This window comes from Camelina sativa, chromosome 8, assembly GCF_030686135.1.
Source record: "Camelina sativa cultivar CO46 ecotype springtype chromosome 8, ASM3068613v1".
Classification (NCBI taxonomy): Eukaryota; Viridiplantae; Streptophyta; class Magnoliopsida; order Brassicales; family Brassicaceae; genus Camelina; species Camelina sativa.
The window spans coordinates 20,128,130-20,146,372 of NC_141887.1; the positions used below are offsets into that span (position 1 = coordinate 20,128,130).

Here is an 18,243-nt window from a genome sequence, read left to right on the forward strand (position 1 = left end):
AAAATTTCGATTCATATGTTTCCAAACAGACTTTTTTAAGCTAAAAGAGCACAGTGAAAGAGAAAGACTTCTTTTGATGTCTTCAATTCAACATCAATGCGTACTTCCGAAGGACAAAAAATTATATTTGGTGTTGAACACACAACTACACAAGAAAGGCTACTTCACAATTCTCTAAAGCTGTTTATCGCTTGATTTACTACCCGAAAACTTACCCCATCCCCTAACAAAACTCACTAATTAAACAATCTACCGAACCTAAATCCAACCTTTCCACAGAGATTTGCCATAATGACATCATAAATCCTGTAACAGAACCTTCCCACCGAACCGCCAACTTCAAATCAAGAAAGAATAGAGGTGTCCTCACCGTACGTAAGAGTGAGGAAGACCAATGCATTTTTGCGGAAAATACATCAACGTTGTGCTTTGACCATTATGAGAATTTAGGCATCACAAATCCATATCACTCGACATCTCAGCTGTTTGCGTGTCAGTTTCACTTCTTACTCTTCGGTAGAAAAGAACATATGCAGCTGAGTTTTTAATTTCAGATTCATTTACAGATGACACATGACTGTCATCAAAATGATACCATTTGTTGTCGTCAATCAACTGCAGGAACAGTGAAACTATATGATCAGATATGATGATACAGATTATGATGCATTTATACATATGTACAAGTAAAAAACAAACGAAATATATATTGAGGCTGATCAAGTCACCAACCTTAGCATAGGCTGTGTAGTGACCACCACCAAGTCCACCGTAATGATTACTAACGGCATATAATTCATATACATATGACTGGCCATTATTGTTTTTCACGTACTTCCTCAAGTCTAGATCCTGAATTGGAAAATTCACAAACGTATCAATCTTGTTCTTGAGATATCTGCTATACGTGAACCGTTTTAAATGGAACACAAGAATATCTGGCAATTTCCACAGGTCTAGCTTTTTGTTCGCTTGTCTGTGTTCTTTACAGCTCGGACAAAACCTGGTTCATAATGGTGAGATAGATGGTCAAAGCTAAATCCTCAAATGATCCTATCAATTTATATGACTTTAATGTTTAGGCTAGGAGCTATACCACATGTCATCCGGTCCGAGAGGTTCTTCTGCTAAAAAGGCCTCCAAACACGAAAACAGGGATATAGCTTCTTGCCTTGTCTTCTTTGCTGAGAAACTTGTTTTATGAACCTCAGGAAGGTCAGTCAAGTAGTTGGAATCATACTTTTCATGCTCACCCTCATTCCACTCGACTAAAACTCTTGTAATGATACCAGGGGTCACAGAAGATTCAGACTTAAGTGGTTTAAAGTTCAAACCACGTTCATCTGTCAAGAATATCCTGAAGGATAACTCTCGATCAGATGCTTCGTCTTTCTCGGTATCTGGGGATGATAAACTTCCGGATGTTTCGTCATCAGGAGCATCAGCAAAGTGGCTGTTGTCATTTCCGTTCTGAATATTAGATGGGGCATGCACCCTGTGCAGAGGTGACAGAAATCCAGAGATTACTGCATCAATGTCAGTTCCACTTAGTGGTTCTGTGTTGACATAAGTCACAAAAGGAGTTCCGAACACTTTCACGTCTCTGACTCTAACACTCTCCTGAACAGCCCTGTGGAACCCAATAATTATGATCCATAAAGCTTAACCTAAAAGGAAAAAAAGAAGAGTTCTTGTGTAACAAATCAAACCAAGCATGCTTACCTTTCCTTCCCTCCATGAAGAATTTCAAGTTTTGCTTTTGTTGATCCTTTCGGCATTTGATTCAACCGATACGCCACAATATGTTCATCATCTTTTATCGCACTTAGTGACTCCAGGTGATTCTCAAAATATCTAAAGATCTTGTGATCATATACCTGAGAGGACAATTCCACCAATCGTCAGGGATTTCAGCCCCAAAAAACAGGATGAAATATATTGATACCAGAACGGAACCAGCAAAATCATACCTCTGCAAGTAAAAGGCTCTCATTATCGGCTAAGCAGCAAGCAGTACCTAATGCAGTAATGAGATCTCTACAAGATCCATGTTTAGGAACTGTTACAGTGTATGGCATCGGAAGACGACTTCCATCCCAATAAAACACCGTAACTGTCATAGGTCGCGTAAGTGTTGATGGCAAAGGTACAGACAAGTACATGAAGGGATCAAAAGTGATTGAGATTTTCCCGCAAACTGGACAAACCAGAGTTGACTTGTATTGGCCCTAAAATATATTAAATACATCATAAGAAATGGTCAGGAAAATAAAATAAAGAAACCTGTAGTACTTGTATGAAAACAAGAACCAGATGAACATTCAATGGAAAAAGTGATTAGGAAAACGGTAAGAGATACTTACTTGACAAACGTTAACTATTACAGAATCATTTCTGGCCTTATGATAATTCCAAAGCTCTTCAGCAACTTCATCATCCGGAAGACTGTCAGAATCTTTAAGTTCAATGTAAGGTTTTCGTTTTACCTTGTTCAAATCTTCATGCAACCCATCCAATAAGAAAGCAAGCAGTTCCTGAGACAAAAATTTAATACATCATACACAAAGCAAAACAAAATGAAATATTCTGGCAGCGAGGGAAGCCAAAAACACAACAATGTCAGGAACAAAAAATTTGCTTAATTATGCACCATCACACATATTAAAGAAAAATTACTAACTTGAGAATCGTGCTGATTGTAACCACTAAACTGTGGAGCAAATCTAGCCAATTTTGTCTTAAAAGTGCGTGGTGCAACTGCGTTCCTTCCTGATGACCATAATTTCTTCAACAAATCACCAAATGCGATAGCAAGCTCACCCTGGATAATTAAGTGTTAGAATTATATTCAGAAAGCACGTGAGTACCTTCACAAGAGGAAATCGAGAAGATATTTAAGCATCAAGAACTTACACACATTCCCAACGGATTATCTCTATTTATGTCGTCACTATAATCTTGCAAGAAGTATTCAACAATTGGAGGAGTGTGAGCCAAACACTGAAGAGCGCTATTCATGAAGCAGGTATTTCCCAGATTACTCAATCCTGCTAATCCTCCCTTCTCTCCTTTTCTATGAATACTCAAAGAATCGCCGCCATCGTCTTCTGAAGATATTCTGGGAAAGAGACTAAACTTGGACGTGGTGGAATGACCATTTGATAAGGTAGGCCCCCCAGCAATTGTAACACGCGACCTTGATGGTTCCAGAGGTACCAACGCTAACTCATTTCCTGCCGAGCTCATAGCAGATTGAGATGAAGACGACCCATCAACTTCAAGAAGAATCTGCATGGGATGCACCAGTCATTGTGGAACAATGAAAGCAAGTGAGATAAATAGGGTTTGTTTTCCAATGATAAAAGGACTCAAAAGGCATGCATTATCAAACAAGTTCCTCTAAGACAATGACCGAAAATCAAGTTAAGAAAAATTGTAGTGCAAGTTGACATAGGTGATTCTTCAAGACAATTCTCTAGATACTTACATCTTGGTCCATCTGAAGCCTCGACTCTTCCAGGCTCTTGTTAGATGAAGGATTCAAGAGTCCGTTTTTCCTCTTATCGAAGTAATCCCAGATTTGAGCCTGTTTATACATATCAATGTAAATTAGAGAACACATCTCCATATGAAACAATGCGTATGTCATCAGAAAAAATAAAGAAACAAGACACAGAAAAGAAACAATTCAGACACACACCTTTTCTTGCGCAACACCTGTCATAGCACAAACCTTCTCATAAAGTTCCCTTACAGAGGCCTGTAACACAAACAATCCTTTTAAGAAAGTGACCAAAGTAGGGCCTAATAGTGAATACACAAAGACTCTTATGATATGCATAAACACAACAAGTAGGTCGAGGCAAAACTGAGAGCCTGAGTAGTGTGATGGAGAGCATCTATACCTGTTTTCCCAACCGTATTGCATTTCTACTTTCATCTCGTCCGTCTGTCAACATAAGGCAGAGTGGGTAAACCTCTACACTATAACTCTTACTGAAAAATCCTTGACAGATCATCTTCCTTGCTATTGGAGGACCCCCACTATACCTGAAAGAGATATAAATAAAACCAAGGTTATGCCTGTGAAAGCATATTTCATCAATGGAATAGTTATGCAGCAAAATAATAACATAAGAAAAGCTCACCAATCAACAAGTCTCTTCCAAACTTCTTGAGGAACTAAAACGTAGTCTTCTCCTTCCACCAAAAATCTACGAAGCTGTGGATCCTTAATGTCGCCCTCACTTTCGATAATATCGCTGTTATCAATCGGTCCAGGCCTCGAAGCTTCTAAGGACTCTCCACTCGATTGGTCAACATATTTCTGCCAGCTTGTATGCCACCTACACTAACACAACCATTAACCACCACGACTCAGCATCACTCACAAGACGATCCTGAACACAGATACAGAAAACAAAAAAAAATCTACATATAGATTTGAACGAAGAAGCACAACGTTATACTACTTAGATCATCATCAGCTAAGTAAGGAGAACAACCTTTTAGAGATGACGAAATATAAGTTCTCTTCCTTCAAATTGTTATCCGATTCGGTAGTCAGCTCCGAAACGATACGCTTCTCTTCGTCAGGAGTGAACGGCATATCACAGACTCCGTTCTCAATTACGAAATCGGAATTAGGGATCGTCATATTTTCAATAGATGAAGCGATCAATGCCAAGATCCACCAATTTCAAACGAAGTCTTAGAGAATCGGAGAGGATTAATAGAAGAAGGAAGGAATTGAAGGAAAGCCTAAATTGGAGGAGAAGAATAAGAAAGAGAGTCAGAGAAAGGTCTTTTGTTTGGTTCGATCCTGGATTTGATAAACCGTGATTAGGTGCTTAGGTTCGTGTAACTTGGAAACACTAAACCGTGATTAATTCGGTTTGTATAATTTGGAAACACTAAACCGTGATTAGGTGATTCGGTTCAGTTTTGATTTGATTCAAAACTCTGTCCGGTTATCATTGTTAAAAAAAAAATACGGCTTTTAGTTGGGTTGGGTTGCAAATAAATACTAAACCCGAATGTTTTACTTATTTTTTTGGATTTTAAAAATGATTTTGTAGTAATTGACTGGTTAAGTTTGGTTACTGTTTCATGAGATGATTCATGCACTGTGTACAACTAATCCCAGTTGTAAAGGGAATTTTCATGGCTCTTAAACGGATTATGTATGGGTAGAGAGTTGGATTATGGCATGTGTGAGAACGGTGACGTATCTCCTCGATGGCAGGACTCATGGGTTGGTCTTTCCCCTTTTATTTTTATACTATGATAAGCAAACCAGAGGCAGTCAAGGAGACTGATAAGCTACCGTGTAGCCGCTACACTCATCCGTGGTTTAAAGGAAGTGGTGAGCCCTTTACAAGAGTAGTTCTTTGCTCTTTTTAATTTGGTGTACAAAAAAAAAAACAGGTTATATTGATGCTTAAAGAGCTTGGTAAGAGACTTAGGCTTGAGAAGCGCCCATTTTAGTTAGCTTCTGTGCGACCAAAGGGGATGCCGAATTTAAAGTTGAGTTAACCCAAATGCTAATAGTATACATCGTTAAGTTCATCGAACAAGAGTCATTGATTGCTGTTTTTGGGAGGGTGTCACGTGCGAGAATAGATGTAAGTATCTAATGAGGTGATTTCACTGGTTTTTATTATATTTTAAAATCAAACTTAAAAATCTTCAAAGCCTATCCCTTACCGGTTGCAATTGCTATGGAGAGATCCCTTATTTAATTGGAAGCCTTTTAGTCTCAAGAGGCTTCATATTTCAGATAGTGAATTAGGTCATAAGAATTCACAAAAAATATTTTCCGTGTTGAACATCACAACAAAGGGTACTTCATAAATCTCTACACTTCGAAAGCTGTTCATTACTTTTACTACCCAAAAATTACCGCTTCAACTAAAAAAAACTCACTAATCAAACAATCTTCCGAAGAACCTAAATCCCACCTTTCCACAGAGATCTGCCATAATGACATCATAAAACCTGAAGCAGAACACTCCAACCGAACCGCCAATTTCAAATCAAGAAAGAATAGAGGTTTCATCACCTGAGTGAGGGAGTCAAATGCAACTTTGAAAAAAATGCTATCAACGTCGTGCTTTGTCCATTATAAGAATATACGCATGACTAATCCATATCACTTGACATCCCAGCTGTTTGTTTCTCAGTGTCACTTCTCACTCTTCGGTAGAAAAGAACATATGCAGCTGAGGTTTTTATTTCAGATTCATTTGCAGATGAAACATGACTGTCGTCGAAATGATACCATTTGTTGTCGTCGATCAACTGCAGGAACAATGACACATGATCAGATAAAGAACTCATCAGAAGAACTACTAGCAAGCACAGTTGACCAACTGTCGTGTGGATATAAATTATAGTCTATTATATGATAAAAATAAAATTATGCTGCATAACTGCATATGCACAAGTAAAAACAAAAGATATAGATAGCGAGACCAATCAAGAAACCAACCTTAGCGTAGGCTGTGTAGTGACCACCACCAAGTCCACCGTAATGATTACTAACGGCATACAACTCGTATACATATGACTCGCCATTCTTGTTTTTCACATACTCTCTCAAATCTAGATCATGAATTGGGAAATTCACAAGCGTATCAAGCTTGTTCTTAAGATATCTGCTATACGTGAATCGTTTTAAATGGAACACAAGAATATCAGGCAATTTCCACAGGTCTAGCTTTTTGTTCGCTTGTCTGTGTTCTTTGCAGCTCGGACAAAACCTGGTTCAGAATAGTGATAAAAATGATCAAAGCTAAATCTTCAAATTATTCTATCAATTTATGTGACTTCAGAGTTTAGGCTAGGAGCTATACCACATGTCATCCGGTCCCAAAGGTTCTTCTGCTAAAAAGGCCTCCAAACACGAAAACAGAGATATGGCTTCTTGCTTTTTCTTCTTTGCCGAGAAACTTGTTTTATGAACCTCCGGAAGGTCACTCAAGTAGTTGGAATCATACTTTTCATGCTCACCCTCATTCCACTCGACTAAAACTCTTGTAATGATACCAGGGCTCACAGAAGATTCAGACTGAAGTGGTTTAAAGTTCAAACCACGTTCATCTGTCAAGAATATCCTGAAGGATAACTCTCGATCAGATGCTTCGTCTATCTCGGTATCTGGGGATATCTCAGTATCTGGGGATGATAAACTTCCGGATGTTTCATCAGCAGTAGCATCAGCAAGGTGACCATTGTCATTTCCTTTATGAATATTAGATGGGGCTTGGACCTTTTGCAGAGGTGACAGAAATACAGAGATAACTGCATCAATGTCAGTTCCACTTAGTGGTTCTTTGTTGACATAAGTCACAAAAGGAGTTCCAAAAAGCTTTGCGTCTCTGCCTTTAACACTCTCCAGAACAGCCCTGTGGAACCCAATGAATATGATCCATAAAAAGCTTAACCCAAGACGAAAAAGAAAAGTTCTTTGTTGATCCTTTCGGCATTTGATTCAACCGATAAAGTAACAAATCAAACGAAGCATGCTTACCTGTCCTGCCCTCCATGAAGAATTTCGAGTTTTGCATTTCTTGATCCTTTCGGCATTTGATTCAACCGATACGCCACAATATGCTCATCATCTTTTATCACACTCAGTGACTCCAGGGGGTTCTCAAAATATCTAAAGATCTTGTGATCATAGACCTGAGAGGACAATTCCACACAATCGTCAGGGAATTCATCCCCAAAACAGGATGAAAGAAAAATATTAATACAAGAAAGGAACACGCCCAAAATCATACCTCTGCAAGTAAAAGGCTCTCATCATCCGCTAAGCAGCAAGCAGTACCTAATGCAGTAACGAGATCTCTACAAGACCCTTGTTTTGGCACCGTTACAGTGTATGGCATCGGAAGACAACTTCCGTCGCAATAAAACACCGTGACTGTCATTACTCGCGTAAGTGTTGATGGCAAAGGTAAAGACAAGTACATGAAGGGATCAAAAGTGATGGAGATTTTCCCGCAAACTGGACAAACCAGAGTTGACTTGTATTGGCCCTAAAAGAAATTAAATACATCATAAGAAATGGTCGGGAAAATAAAATACAGAACATTTCATGGAAGAAGTGAGTAGGAAAAGATACTTACTTGACAAACGTTAACTATTACAGAATCATTTCTGGCCTTATGATAATTCCAAAGCTCTTCAGCAACTTCATCATCCGGACGACTGTCAGAATCTTTAAGTTCGACGTAAGGTTTTCGTTTTACTTTATTTAAATCTTCATGCAGCCCATCCAATAAGAAAGCAAGCAGTTCCTGAGACAGCAATTTAATACATCATATACAAAGCAAAACAAAATGACATATTCTGGCAAAGAGGGAAGCAATGCCAGGAACAAAAAATTTGCTTAATTATGCACCATCACACATATTAAAGAAAAATTACTAACTTGAGAATCGTGCTGATTGTAACCACTAAACTGTGGAGCAAATCTAGCCAATTTTGTCTTAAAAGTGCGTGGTGCAACTGCGTTCCTTCCTGATGACCATAATTTCTTCATCAAATCACCAAATGCGATAGCAAGCTCACCCTGGATAATTAAGTGTTAGAATTATATTCAAAAAGTACGTGAGTACCTTCACATGAGGAAATCGAGAAGATATTTAAGCATCAAGAACTTACACACATTCCCAACGGATTATCTCTATTTATGTCGTCACTGTAATCTTGCAAGAAGTATTCAACAATTGGAGGAGTGTGAGCCAAACACTGAAGAGCGCTATTCATGAAGCAGGTATTTCCCAGATTACTCAATCCTGCTAATCCTCCCTTCTCTCCTTTTCCAAGAATACTCAAAGAATCGCCGCCATCGTCTTCTGAAGTTATTCTCGGAAAGAGACTAAACTTGGACGAGGTGGAATGACCATTCGGCAGGGTAGGCCCCCCAGCAATTGTAACACGCGACCTTGAAGGTTCCAGAGGTACCAGAGCTAACTCATTTCCTGCCGAGCTCATAGCAGCTTGAGATGAAGACGACCCATCAACTTCAAGAAGAATCTGCATGGGATGCACCAGTCATTGTCGAACAAAAAAACGAACACTGAAAATAAGTGAGATAAATAGCGTTCGGTTTTTTATAACAAGTTCCTCTCACCAAAGATTTAAGACAATGACGAAAATCAAGTTAAGAAAAATTGTAGTGCAAGTTGATAAAGGTGATTTGTCAATATAAGTATTACAGACAGTTCTCTAAATACTTACATCTTGGTCCATCTGAAGCCTTGACTCTTCCAGGCTCCTGTTAGATGAAGGATACAAGAGCCCATTTTTCCTCTTATCGAAGTAATCCCAGATTTGTGCCTGTTTATACATATTAACGTGAATTAAAGAACACATCTCTGTCTGGAACAATGCGTAAAAAAATATAAAAGACATAGAAATGAAACACTTCAGACACACACACCTTTTCTTGCGCAACACCTGTCACAGCACAAACCTTCTCATAAAGTTCCCTAACAGAGGCCTGGAAACACCAACAACCCATGAAAGAAAGTGAAAAAGTGGGGCTTAGTAGTGAATACACAAAGAATCTCTGGCTCATAAGCAAAACTAAGAGCCAAAGTAGAGTAAATTGGGGCACCTAATACCTGTTTTCCCAACCGTATTGCTGTTCTACTTTCATCTCGTCCGTCTGTCAACATAAGGCAGAGCGGGTAAACCTCTACACTATAACTCTTACTGTAAAATCCTTGACAGATCATCTTCCTTGCTATCGGAGGACGTCCGCTATACCTGAAAGAGATATAAGACCAAGTTACGCCCTTGAAAGCATATTTCATCCACAACAGTTATAGTGTCCCAAAGAGAGTCTTCCCCTTTAAACACAATTCAATCAAATGATGGAAATAATAACATAAGAAAAGCTCACCAATCAACAAGTCTCTTCCAAACTTCTTGAGGAACTAAAACGTAGTCTTCTCCTTCAACCAACAATCTACGAAGCTGTGGATCATTAATGTCGCCCTCACTTTCGATAATATCACTGTTATCAATCGGTCCAGGCCTCGAAGCTTCCAAGGACTCTCGACTCGATTGGTCAACATATTTCTGCCAGCTTGTATGCCACCTACACTAACACAAACACATTAACCTAATCTTAGAAATCTATAGAATTCAATCAAAATATCAAAACAATAGATCAAGATTCACAAGAATGTTCTAAATCTAAACATTAGATTTGAACAGAGAAGCATTACAACAGTCAAATCTGTGAAGCAATAATAAACGTTCTCATGCATGATACTACTTTGAGATGACGATAACAAAACCTTTTAGAGATGACGAAATATAAGTTCCCTTCCTTCAAATTATTCTCCGATTCGGTAGTCAGCTCCGATACGATACGTTTCTCTTCCTCGGGAGTGAACGGCAAATCAGAGACTCCGTTCTCAATCATGAAATCGGAATTAGGGATCGTCATCTTTTTCAATAGATGATGAACCGATCAATGCCAAGATCTACCAAAATTTCAAACGAAATCGCAGGATTCAACGGGGATTTGTGTGAGAGGAAACAAACAACGGCAAGTACAGAGAGAATCGGAGGAGGATACAAGAAGAAGAAATTGAAGGAACCCTAGATTGGAGGAGTCAGAGAGAGAGAGAGAGAGAGAGACGAGAGGTCTTCTTATTGGATTCACGATTTTATGGTTGTTTTGTTTTCCAATTAACAACAACTGCCAAATTTTCCAAACAAGTAGCAAATTCTTTTCTTTTCTTGTAAACTTGGACAATGGAAACAATAAACCGTGATTCGGTTCGGTTTTGCAATTTTTTTTCTTAGGTAATTGCAAAATAAGAAACAATAAACCGATTCGGTTAAATTCTGTCCGGTTATTATTAAAGTTATTTCGGTTTTTAGTTCAGTTGCAATAGTAAAAGTTAAAACCGTTTGATTATTGTGTTAAATTGATTTTGTGATACTGGTTATGTTGGGTTATTGTTTAGAACATTTTTTTTTAATAGTTATATTTCATTCTCTTTAGAATTGGTTATCTTATAATTCATTCACTTTAGAATTTGTGACATCACTAAAAATGGATGAGGAAAAAAAAAATGTGTTGTGAAAGTAGAGAAACTCGAACGTTGTATTCTCTCCTTCTTCTTATTGATTTCAATAGAATAAGTACATATATATAGTAAAGGACAAAGCCCTAATACAATAGTTTCCTAAACCGACTTAGAATAAGAGAAGAAGGCCGATGGGCCTTGTGGACTTGGACATTGTATGGACCGGTTATGGAGATCCATCCTTAGTGATTTACAACACTCTCTCTTGGATGACATAACCGTGCAAATGCTAAGAGATCACCGTAATACGCTTGGGGACGCTGCCTCATTAAAACCTTACCAGGGAAACCCATTGGAACAAAACCATGGTGAAGGAAAAAGAGTACAGCACGTATTACTCCCCCTGTTCCAAGCATCACTAAAAGTCCTTAAGTCTCCACATCCCAATCTGGTGCATGAGCTTCTTGAACGTCGATGTCAGTAATGATTTGGTGAAGAGGTCGGCTGAATTGTCGCAGGATGGAACTTGCACCACTTGAACTTCTCCGGCCTTTTGTAGTTCATGTGTGAAGAAGAACTTAGGTAAAATGTGCTTCGTCTGATCTCCCTTGATATATCCTACCTTGAGCTATGCGATGCAAGCGGTATTGTCCTCATATATGATAGTCGCTTCCTTGTCATCGACCATGCCACAATCTGATCGGATGTGTTGTGTCATCGACCTCAACCAAACACACTCACGGCTGGCTTCATGCATAGCCAAAATCTCTGCATGATTAGATGAAGTGGCCGCAATGGTGTGCTTCATTGAACGCTATGAAATTGCTGTACCACCGTGCGTAAACACATGGCCGGTTTGAGACCTTGCATTATGTGAATCCGATAAATAACCTGCATCAGCAATACCAACTAAACCTTCTTTGTTATAGTTAGTATAAAATAAACCCACATCCAACGTTCCTTGTAGGTAACGCAATATATGTTTGATACCGTTCCAGTGCCTTTGGGTCGGACAAGAACTAAATCTTGCTAGGAGGTTCACGGTAAAACAAATGTCTGGTCTAGTGTGGCTAGCCAAGAACATTAACGCTCCTGTAGCACTGAGGTATGGCACTTCCGGACCGAGAATCTCTTCATCGTCCTTCTTTGGACCAAATGGATCACTGTCCAAATTTAGGCTTCTCACAACCATTAGGCTAGGCAATGGGTGAGCGTGGTCCATATTAAATCTCTTGAGTACATTTTCAGTATATGTCATTTGATGCACAAGGATTCTATCATTTATGTACTCAAACTGCAATCCCAAACAGAATTTAGTTTTACCTAGGTCTTTCATTTCAAACTCTTTCTTGAGATATTCAACTGTTTGGGCGATTTTCCCAGAGGTTCCTAGGATATTCAAATCATCCACATATACTGCTATGATTACAAACCCTTTGTTTGCAAACTTCTTTATAAAAATACATGGACTGATGGGATCATTCTTATAGCCCTCTTTGGCTAGGTACTCACTTAGTCTATTGTACCACATACGCCCACTTTGTTTCAGTCCATAAAGGGATTTGTTTAGCCTTATGCAATATTGTTTTCGAGAACCACTCTTATCTTTGAGCTCAATACCCTCTCGTAATCTCATATAAATTTCATTATCCAATGGACCATATAAATATGCGGTCACTACATCCATTAGCCGCAAGTCAAGTTATTCTCTTATTGCCAGACTTATTAAAAATCTAAAAGTCGTTGCATCCATCACAGGGGAGTATGTCTCCTCATAATCTATTCCTGGTATTTGAGAGAATCCTTGTGCTACAAGTCGTGCCTTATATCTCACGATTTCATTATTCTCATTTCTCTTCCTTACAAAGACCCGTTTGTGTCCAACTGGCTTTATATCGAATGGTGTCCTTAAGATCGGACCAAACACACGCCTTTTCTTTAATGAATTTAACTCCACGTCAATGGCTTCTTTCCATTTTAACCAATCTTTTTTTTGAGTGCACTCTAATATAGATGTGGGTTCATGATCCTCATTTATTTCAAGTGCTACCTTGTATGCAAATCTTTCATCAATGTCGACATCTTTTTGGTTCCATTGAATTCCAGACATGATATAATTTATTGAGATCTCATTATTATCAATACCTTCAGGACCTTGAGGTTCAGCGTCCCAAACCTCATTCGGTACCTTATTATTTGCCGTGACCATGTCTATGGTTTCTTTAACCTTGGTTTTATTTGCACCTTTCTTAGATTTTCGAGGGTTCTTATCTTTGGAACCTATTGGTATACCACGTTTCAAACGTGCCTTAGACTCTGTAGCAACTTGATTGTGTTCCTTTTGAACATCAATACGTACTGGTGCATTACAAGCTGGTATGTACGATTTTCTAACTCTCTTTAGGTCAACAAAGGAATCTGGCAATTGATTAGCTAGCTTTTGTAAATCTATAATCTTTTGGACCTCTGCCTCACATGCTAGAGTCCGAGGATCTTGCCAATTCAAAGATGTTTGATTCCATGATATTTCTTTGACCAGCTTGTTTGTCTCTCCACCCAACATAGGAAAATCGGATTCAGCAAACTGACAATCCGCGTATCTGGCCTTAAATAAATCACCTGTAGTTGGCTCTAGATACTTAATAATGGTGGGAGAATCATATCCAACATAGATTCCCATCCTCCTTTGAGGTCCCATCTTTGTTCTCTGTGGTGGAGCAATAGGTACATAAACGGCACACCCGAATGTCTTTAGATGGGATATGTCTGGCTCATGGCCCGTTAGTAATTGGGATGGCAAATATTTATGCTCACTAGATGGCCTGTTGCATATAATTTCTGATGCATGTAATACTGCGTGTCTCCAAGCCAACACAGGAAGCTTCGACCTCATGAGTAATGGTCGAGCAATCAATTGAATACGTTTAATAAAGGATTCAGCTAATCCATTCTGTGTATGTACATGTGCCACGGGATGTTCCACACTTACCCCCATGGACATACATTAATAATCATTAAGCGCTTGGGATGTAAATTCACCATCATTATCTAGACGTATAGTCTTAAGTGGAAAAACTCTTTAGTTACTTTGACTGGTGATGGCCTTATAATGAGTTTCCCTTGTGCACATGCTACACACGTGAGATTTTTAGGGATAACTCGTCTCTCTTTAAGAGTGTGCCCATTTGAATTCATAATTAGCTTACGCATCATGTTAGAACCTAGATGGCCAAGTCGGTCATGCCATAAAGTGAATTGTTCATTGAACATCTTGTTCATTGCCATATTAGCCTCTATCATATTAATTTTAGCATGGTAAAGACCAGTGGATAAAGCGGGTATAGTCTCTAGGACTTTCTTATGGCCTTGGGTGATTTCAGTAATATATAGGAACTCTTGGTTTCCTTCACCCATAGTTTCAACATGTAAACCATTCAAACGAATGTCTTTGAAACTCAATAGGCTCCTCTTTGAGCTGGGTGAATATAAGGCATCACTTATTTCAAGATGTGTGCCATTTGGTAAAAGTATATGGGCCTGGCCGTAGCCTTCAATTAAACTTGCTATACCCGTTATTGTGCTAATATTGGCATTTTTCAAATTGAGATTAACAAAATATCTCTTATCCTTCAAAATTGTGTGGCTTGATCCACTATCCACCACAAGTATGTTCTTGTCCTCAGCCATTTCTTGATATGGACAAGAATTATGTTTTAGACATAAAGAATAAAACAAACAAATATATATATTGAAGAAAATAAAATAATTGAATTTAAACCAAAATTATAATTAAAAATAATAATCCAATAAAATTCAAAGCATAAAACATAGAAATTAAATCAAGACAATTTTAAATTTAATTAAGCTCTCCTGGACGATCCGAAGTCTCATAATCCAATTGGTCATCATTCTCATGGTCAAAATCTCATTCACCATCGAGATGAACCAGGTTAGCTTCTGGATTCTTTTTCAAACTCTCTTGATAGATATCAATAAGGTTCTTAGATGTCTTGCACGTCTTAGCCCAATGGTTCCCCATACCACATCGGTGGCAAACCGATTTTCTTTTGTGTTGCGGTTTGAAAATTCGGCGGCCTCTACCCCGACCACGATCGAAGTCGGATCGGTTCCCACGGCCATAACCATCATAGTGGTTTCCTTGGCAATTGCCACAATCACCACGTCCTCTACCACGGCCACGGCTGTGATACTTGTCTCTCTGAACGTAGTTAGACTCTTTAGTTTCTTTAGGCTCTTTCTTGGTCATATCAACCTTATGGGCTTCTGGTAATGGGGCAGAACCAGGAGGTCTCATTTCACTGTTCATTAGCAATAACTCATTGTTTTGCTCAGAAAGTAGCAAACAAGAGATTAGATTTGCATATGTCTTAAAGCCCTTTTTACGATATTGTTGCTGAAGCAGTATGTTATTAGTGTGAAAGGTTGAGAATGTTTTCTCTAGCAAGTCTTTCTCAGTAACCTCCTTACCACATAGTTTCAAGATCGAGACTATCTTAAATAGCTCTGAATTATACTCATCCACAGATTTAAAATCTTGGATTCTTAGATTTTTCAAATCAAATTGAGCATTTGGTAGGAGCACCGTCTTTTGGTGTCCATATCTGTTTTTCAACTCTGTCCAAAGGTCAAGAGGATTCTCAATGGTAAGGTACTGGTTCTTGAGACTCTCAGCAAGATGATGGCGTATTAGCAAAATCGCCTTGTACCTACTCTTTTCAGTACAATCATTATCATCCTCAATGCACTCACATAGGTCCTTTGATTTCAGGGTAATTTTAGTGTCCAATGCCCATTATAAATAATTTTCTCCAGAGACATTAAGTGCAGTATATTGGAGATTGTTGATCTTGGACATCTATAAGATACAAAACATGCACCCGATTATTTTCATGCAGTATTTAAGACTGAACAATGCAATCGTTTTGGATTATGCCATGCAGTATTTAAGACCGAACCATGGAATTAATTTTGTCTAGGCCATGCGGTATTTAAGACCGAACCATAGAGTTAATTTCGTCTAGGCCATGCGGTATTTAAGACCGAACCATGCCAATTTTAGTAAATAATTTCTTGTCTTTTAATATATAGTTTTTGTCTTTTAATATATAGTTAATATATGCATGAAACAATCCTAGACAAAAAAATATAATCTAGCATGGACGAGGAAATATGCAAATAATTTTAGGTTTTCAAGTTTTCCTTTTCTCTAGATAATATTTCGTTTTCTAATTAGGATTAAGACAAAAGTTTTAGGAAAAATATTTTCTCTAGTTAGGATTTCTTTTTTCTTTGAATAGGATAATGACAAGAGTTTTAGGGAGATAGATTTCTCTTAGGGTTCCGATTTTAGGATTTAATTTTAAGGTTTCATGCAAGACATAGAACAATTCCGATTTTAAGGTTTGATTTTAAGATTTCATGCAGTCGTTTTTAAACAAGCAATCAATAACAATCGGCTTAGATAAGGCACAATCGGTTTAATTGCAAACAATCTAAACAATCCTAAAACCTCGTAGCAATCGAATTTTAAAGTTTTAGTGTTTTAGGGTTTTGATTTGTTGATTGTGTAATTGTAGATTTTAGGGTTCTAATATAATTTAGAGATCAGGTTTGATATATGTGTCCGATGAGTTCGATTTATTTACCTGACACCGTTTGGGGTTGACTGGAATTGATCCGGGAGCTAAAGACCTCGGATATACCTTGAGCTTGATCACGAACCTCGGACTAGTCACGAACAAAACTTGATCACGAACAGAATCTGACCACGAACGCGGATTGATCACGAACAGGAACCGATCGCCGAGCTTGAACGAATAAGAACTTATGTGCGGCGGCGGTTTAGAGTTTTAGGGTTAGGGGATTTTTCTCAGTTTGAACTTAGAGCAAACTCGTGCTGATAACGTGTTGTGAAAGTAGAGAAACTCGAAGGTTATATTCTCTCCTTCTTCTTATTGATTTCAATCGAATAAATACATATATATATATATATATAGTAAAGGACAAAGCCCTAATACAATAGTTTCCTAAACCGACTTAGAATAATAGAAGAAGGCCGATGGGCCTTGTGGACTTGGACATTGTATGGGCCGGTTATGGAGATCCATCCATAGTGATTTACAACAAAATGGTTATTTTGCGTGACGTTGGCCACTGGTCCGCAACAGGCCAGCAGCGCTTGCGGGATGACTTGCTAGTTAGGTAAAAAATCATGATCTAGCATATTGTGGCCAACTGATGGATGCTCGTTGGTTGTTTGTTTGGCCAATACTTCCATTTTGCCTTTTTCATATCTTTCTAGTCCAATCAAACCATTTTGAATCATAGTACTCCTAATGCATTACATAAAACTTAGGACTCTACAATATAAATGATGAAAAAGGACCTAAATGCAACAAATCAAACATCTTTCTTTACTTATCTAACTCTTTTCTAATCTTAATGATTCCTCTTTTTTTTTTTTTTTCTGTTCAAAACTTTTTCTTTTCTCTGTTCAAAACCTTATGATCCTTTAAACTTCTAATTTAGCATTTATATCATTTATCACTAAAATTTAGAAGTGATCAAGTCTCATTCTTGTCTCTAGAGTTTCTCTTGAATTAATATAGGGGCGAATCCGGGCGTAGCCCGGGTAAATTTGACATTTGATATTTTAGTATATTTTATTTTTATGAGACTCATGTGATGTTGTATTCAACATTTTAGTATAGAAAACATAGATGATTTTATTACAATTATTTATATTTTTTGTTTATGTTATTCATATTTAAAATTTTAACTCATGTTTAGTTTGTATTTGTATTCTTAAAATTATATGATTATATCTTTAACATTTGGGATCAATTATGTCTATGCTAATTATATATATCTAAGATATCACTCGTAAAATGAAATTTCAAAGGTTAAAGATACTTTTTAGTTTTAACAAAAAAAAAATTATTAGTGTTTACACATTTTAGTACTACTGTCACAACTCACAAACTTGGTTGCTTATTTTACAGGGAAAACGTCATATTTCCCCATCAAAACTATCGCATCGTACTAGATAGAGACAGAATTTTGACCTCGTCTTAAACTCTGCACAAATGTCTCTCATCCTATATCTCTCCAAATCCAAAATTTTATTCCTAAATCTCCCTTAATCCATAATTCTCATCAATTTCCA

General features: G+C 37.8%; 2 protein-coding genes and 1 pseudogene across 5 annotated transcripts; all 3 read right to left on the reverse strand.

Annotated features, from left to right (window-relative positions):
• Window positions 1-54: 54 nt before the first annotated feature.
• On the reverse strand, window positions 55-4,862 carry LOC104707341 (ubiquitin carboxyl-terminal hydrolase 10). Of its 3 annotated transcripts, none has more exons than XM_010423669.2 (13): window positions 4,506-4,862; window positions 4,149-4,351; window positions 3,906-4,050; window positions 3,701-3,760; window positions 3,488-3,586; window positions 2,914-3,288; window positions 2,681-2,821; window positions 2,364-2,534; window positions 1,971-2,228; window positions 1,723-1,877; window positions 1,097-1,630; window positions 733-1,003; window positions 55-615 (listed from the first exon to the last, which is right to left on the reverse strand). In XM_010423669.2, the coding sequence occupies exons 3-13, from the start codon at window positions 4,017-4,019 to the stop codon at window positions 454-456; spliced, it is 2,340 nt and encodes a 779-aa protein (XP_010421971.2). In that variant the 5' UTR covers window positions 4,020-4,050; window positions 4,149-4,351; window positions 4,506-4,862; the 3' UTR covers window positions 55-453. The 3 variants fall into 3 exon arrangements, with proteins under 3 accessions (XP_010421971.2, XP_010421969.2, XP_010421970.2); XM_010423667.3 differs by having other exon boundaries at window positions 4,149-4,346; window positions 4,506-4,835; XM_010423668.2 differs by having other exon boundaries at window positions 4,149-4,400; window positions 4,506-4,835.
• An 888-nt stretch (window positions 4,863-5,750) lies between these two features.
• Window positions 5,751-10,781, reverse strand: LOC109124458 (ubiquitin carboxyl-terminal hydrolase 10). 2 transcript variants are annotated; one of them, XR_015563812.1, is made up of 14 exons: window positions 10,317-10,781; window positions 9,917-10,114; window positions 9,636-9,780; window positions 9,452-9,511; window positions 9,250-9,348; window positions 8,671-9,045; window positions 8,438-8,578; window positions 8,133-8,303; window positions 7,785-8,042; window positions 7,532-7,686; window positions 6,855-7,406; window positions 6,491-6,761; window positions 6,062-6,300; window positions 5,751-5,974 (listed from the first exon to the last, which is right to left on the reverse strand). XR_015563812.1 is itself a non-coding variant. In XM_010423670.2 (13 exons), exons 1-13 carry the CDS (start codon window positions 10,466-10,468, stop codon window positions 6,142-6,144), a joined length of 2,736 nt encoding a protein of 911 aa, XP_010421972.2. In that variant the 5' UTR covers window positions 10,469-10,781; the 3' UTR covers window positions 5,751-6,141. The 2 variants fall into 2 exon arrangements, 1 of the variants encoding a protein (XP_010421972.2); XM_010423670.2 differs by having other exon boundaries at window positions 5,751-6,300.
• A 4,132-nt stretch (window positions 10,782-14,913) lies between these two features.
• Window positions 14,914-15,933, reverse strand: LOC147940223 (uncharacterized; annotated as a pseudogene).
• Between the last annotated feature and the right edge of the window lie 2,310 nt (window positions 15,934-18,243).

Coding starts and splice junctions, on each gene's coding strand:
- LOC104707341 (XM_010423667.3), bottom strand. CDS start 4,657: ATGACGATCCCTAATTCCGATTTCGTAATTGAGAACGGAGTCTGTGAT. Junction 1,631..1,722: donor CTTCATGGAGGGAAGGAAAG/GTAAGCATGCTT, acceptor TGGGTTCCACAG/GGCTGTTCAGGAGAGTGTTA. Junction 616..732: donor ACTACACAGCCTATGCTAAG/GTTGGTGACTTG, acceptor CTGTTCCTGCAG/TTGATTGACGACAACAAATG.
- LOC109124458 (XM_010423670.2), bottom strand. CDS start 10,468: ATGACGATCCCTAATTCCGATTTCATGATTGAGAACGGAGTCTCTGAT. Junction 10,115..10,316: donor TATTTCGTCATCTCTAAAAG/GTTTTGTTATCG, acceptor GTGTTAGTGTAG/GTGGCATACAAGCTGGCAGA. Junction 6,301..6,490: donor ACTACACAGCCTACGCTAAG/GTTGGTTTCTTG, acceptor TTGTTCCTGCAG/TTGATCGACGACAACAAATG.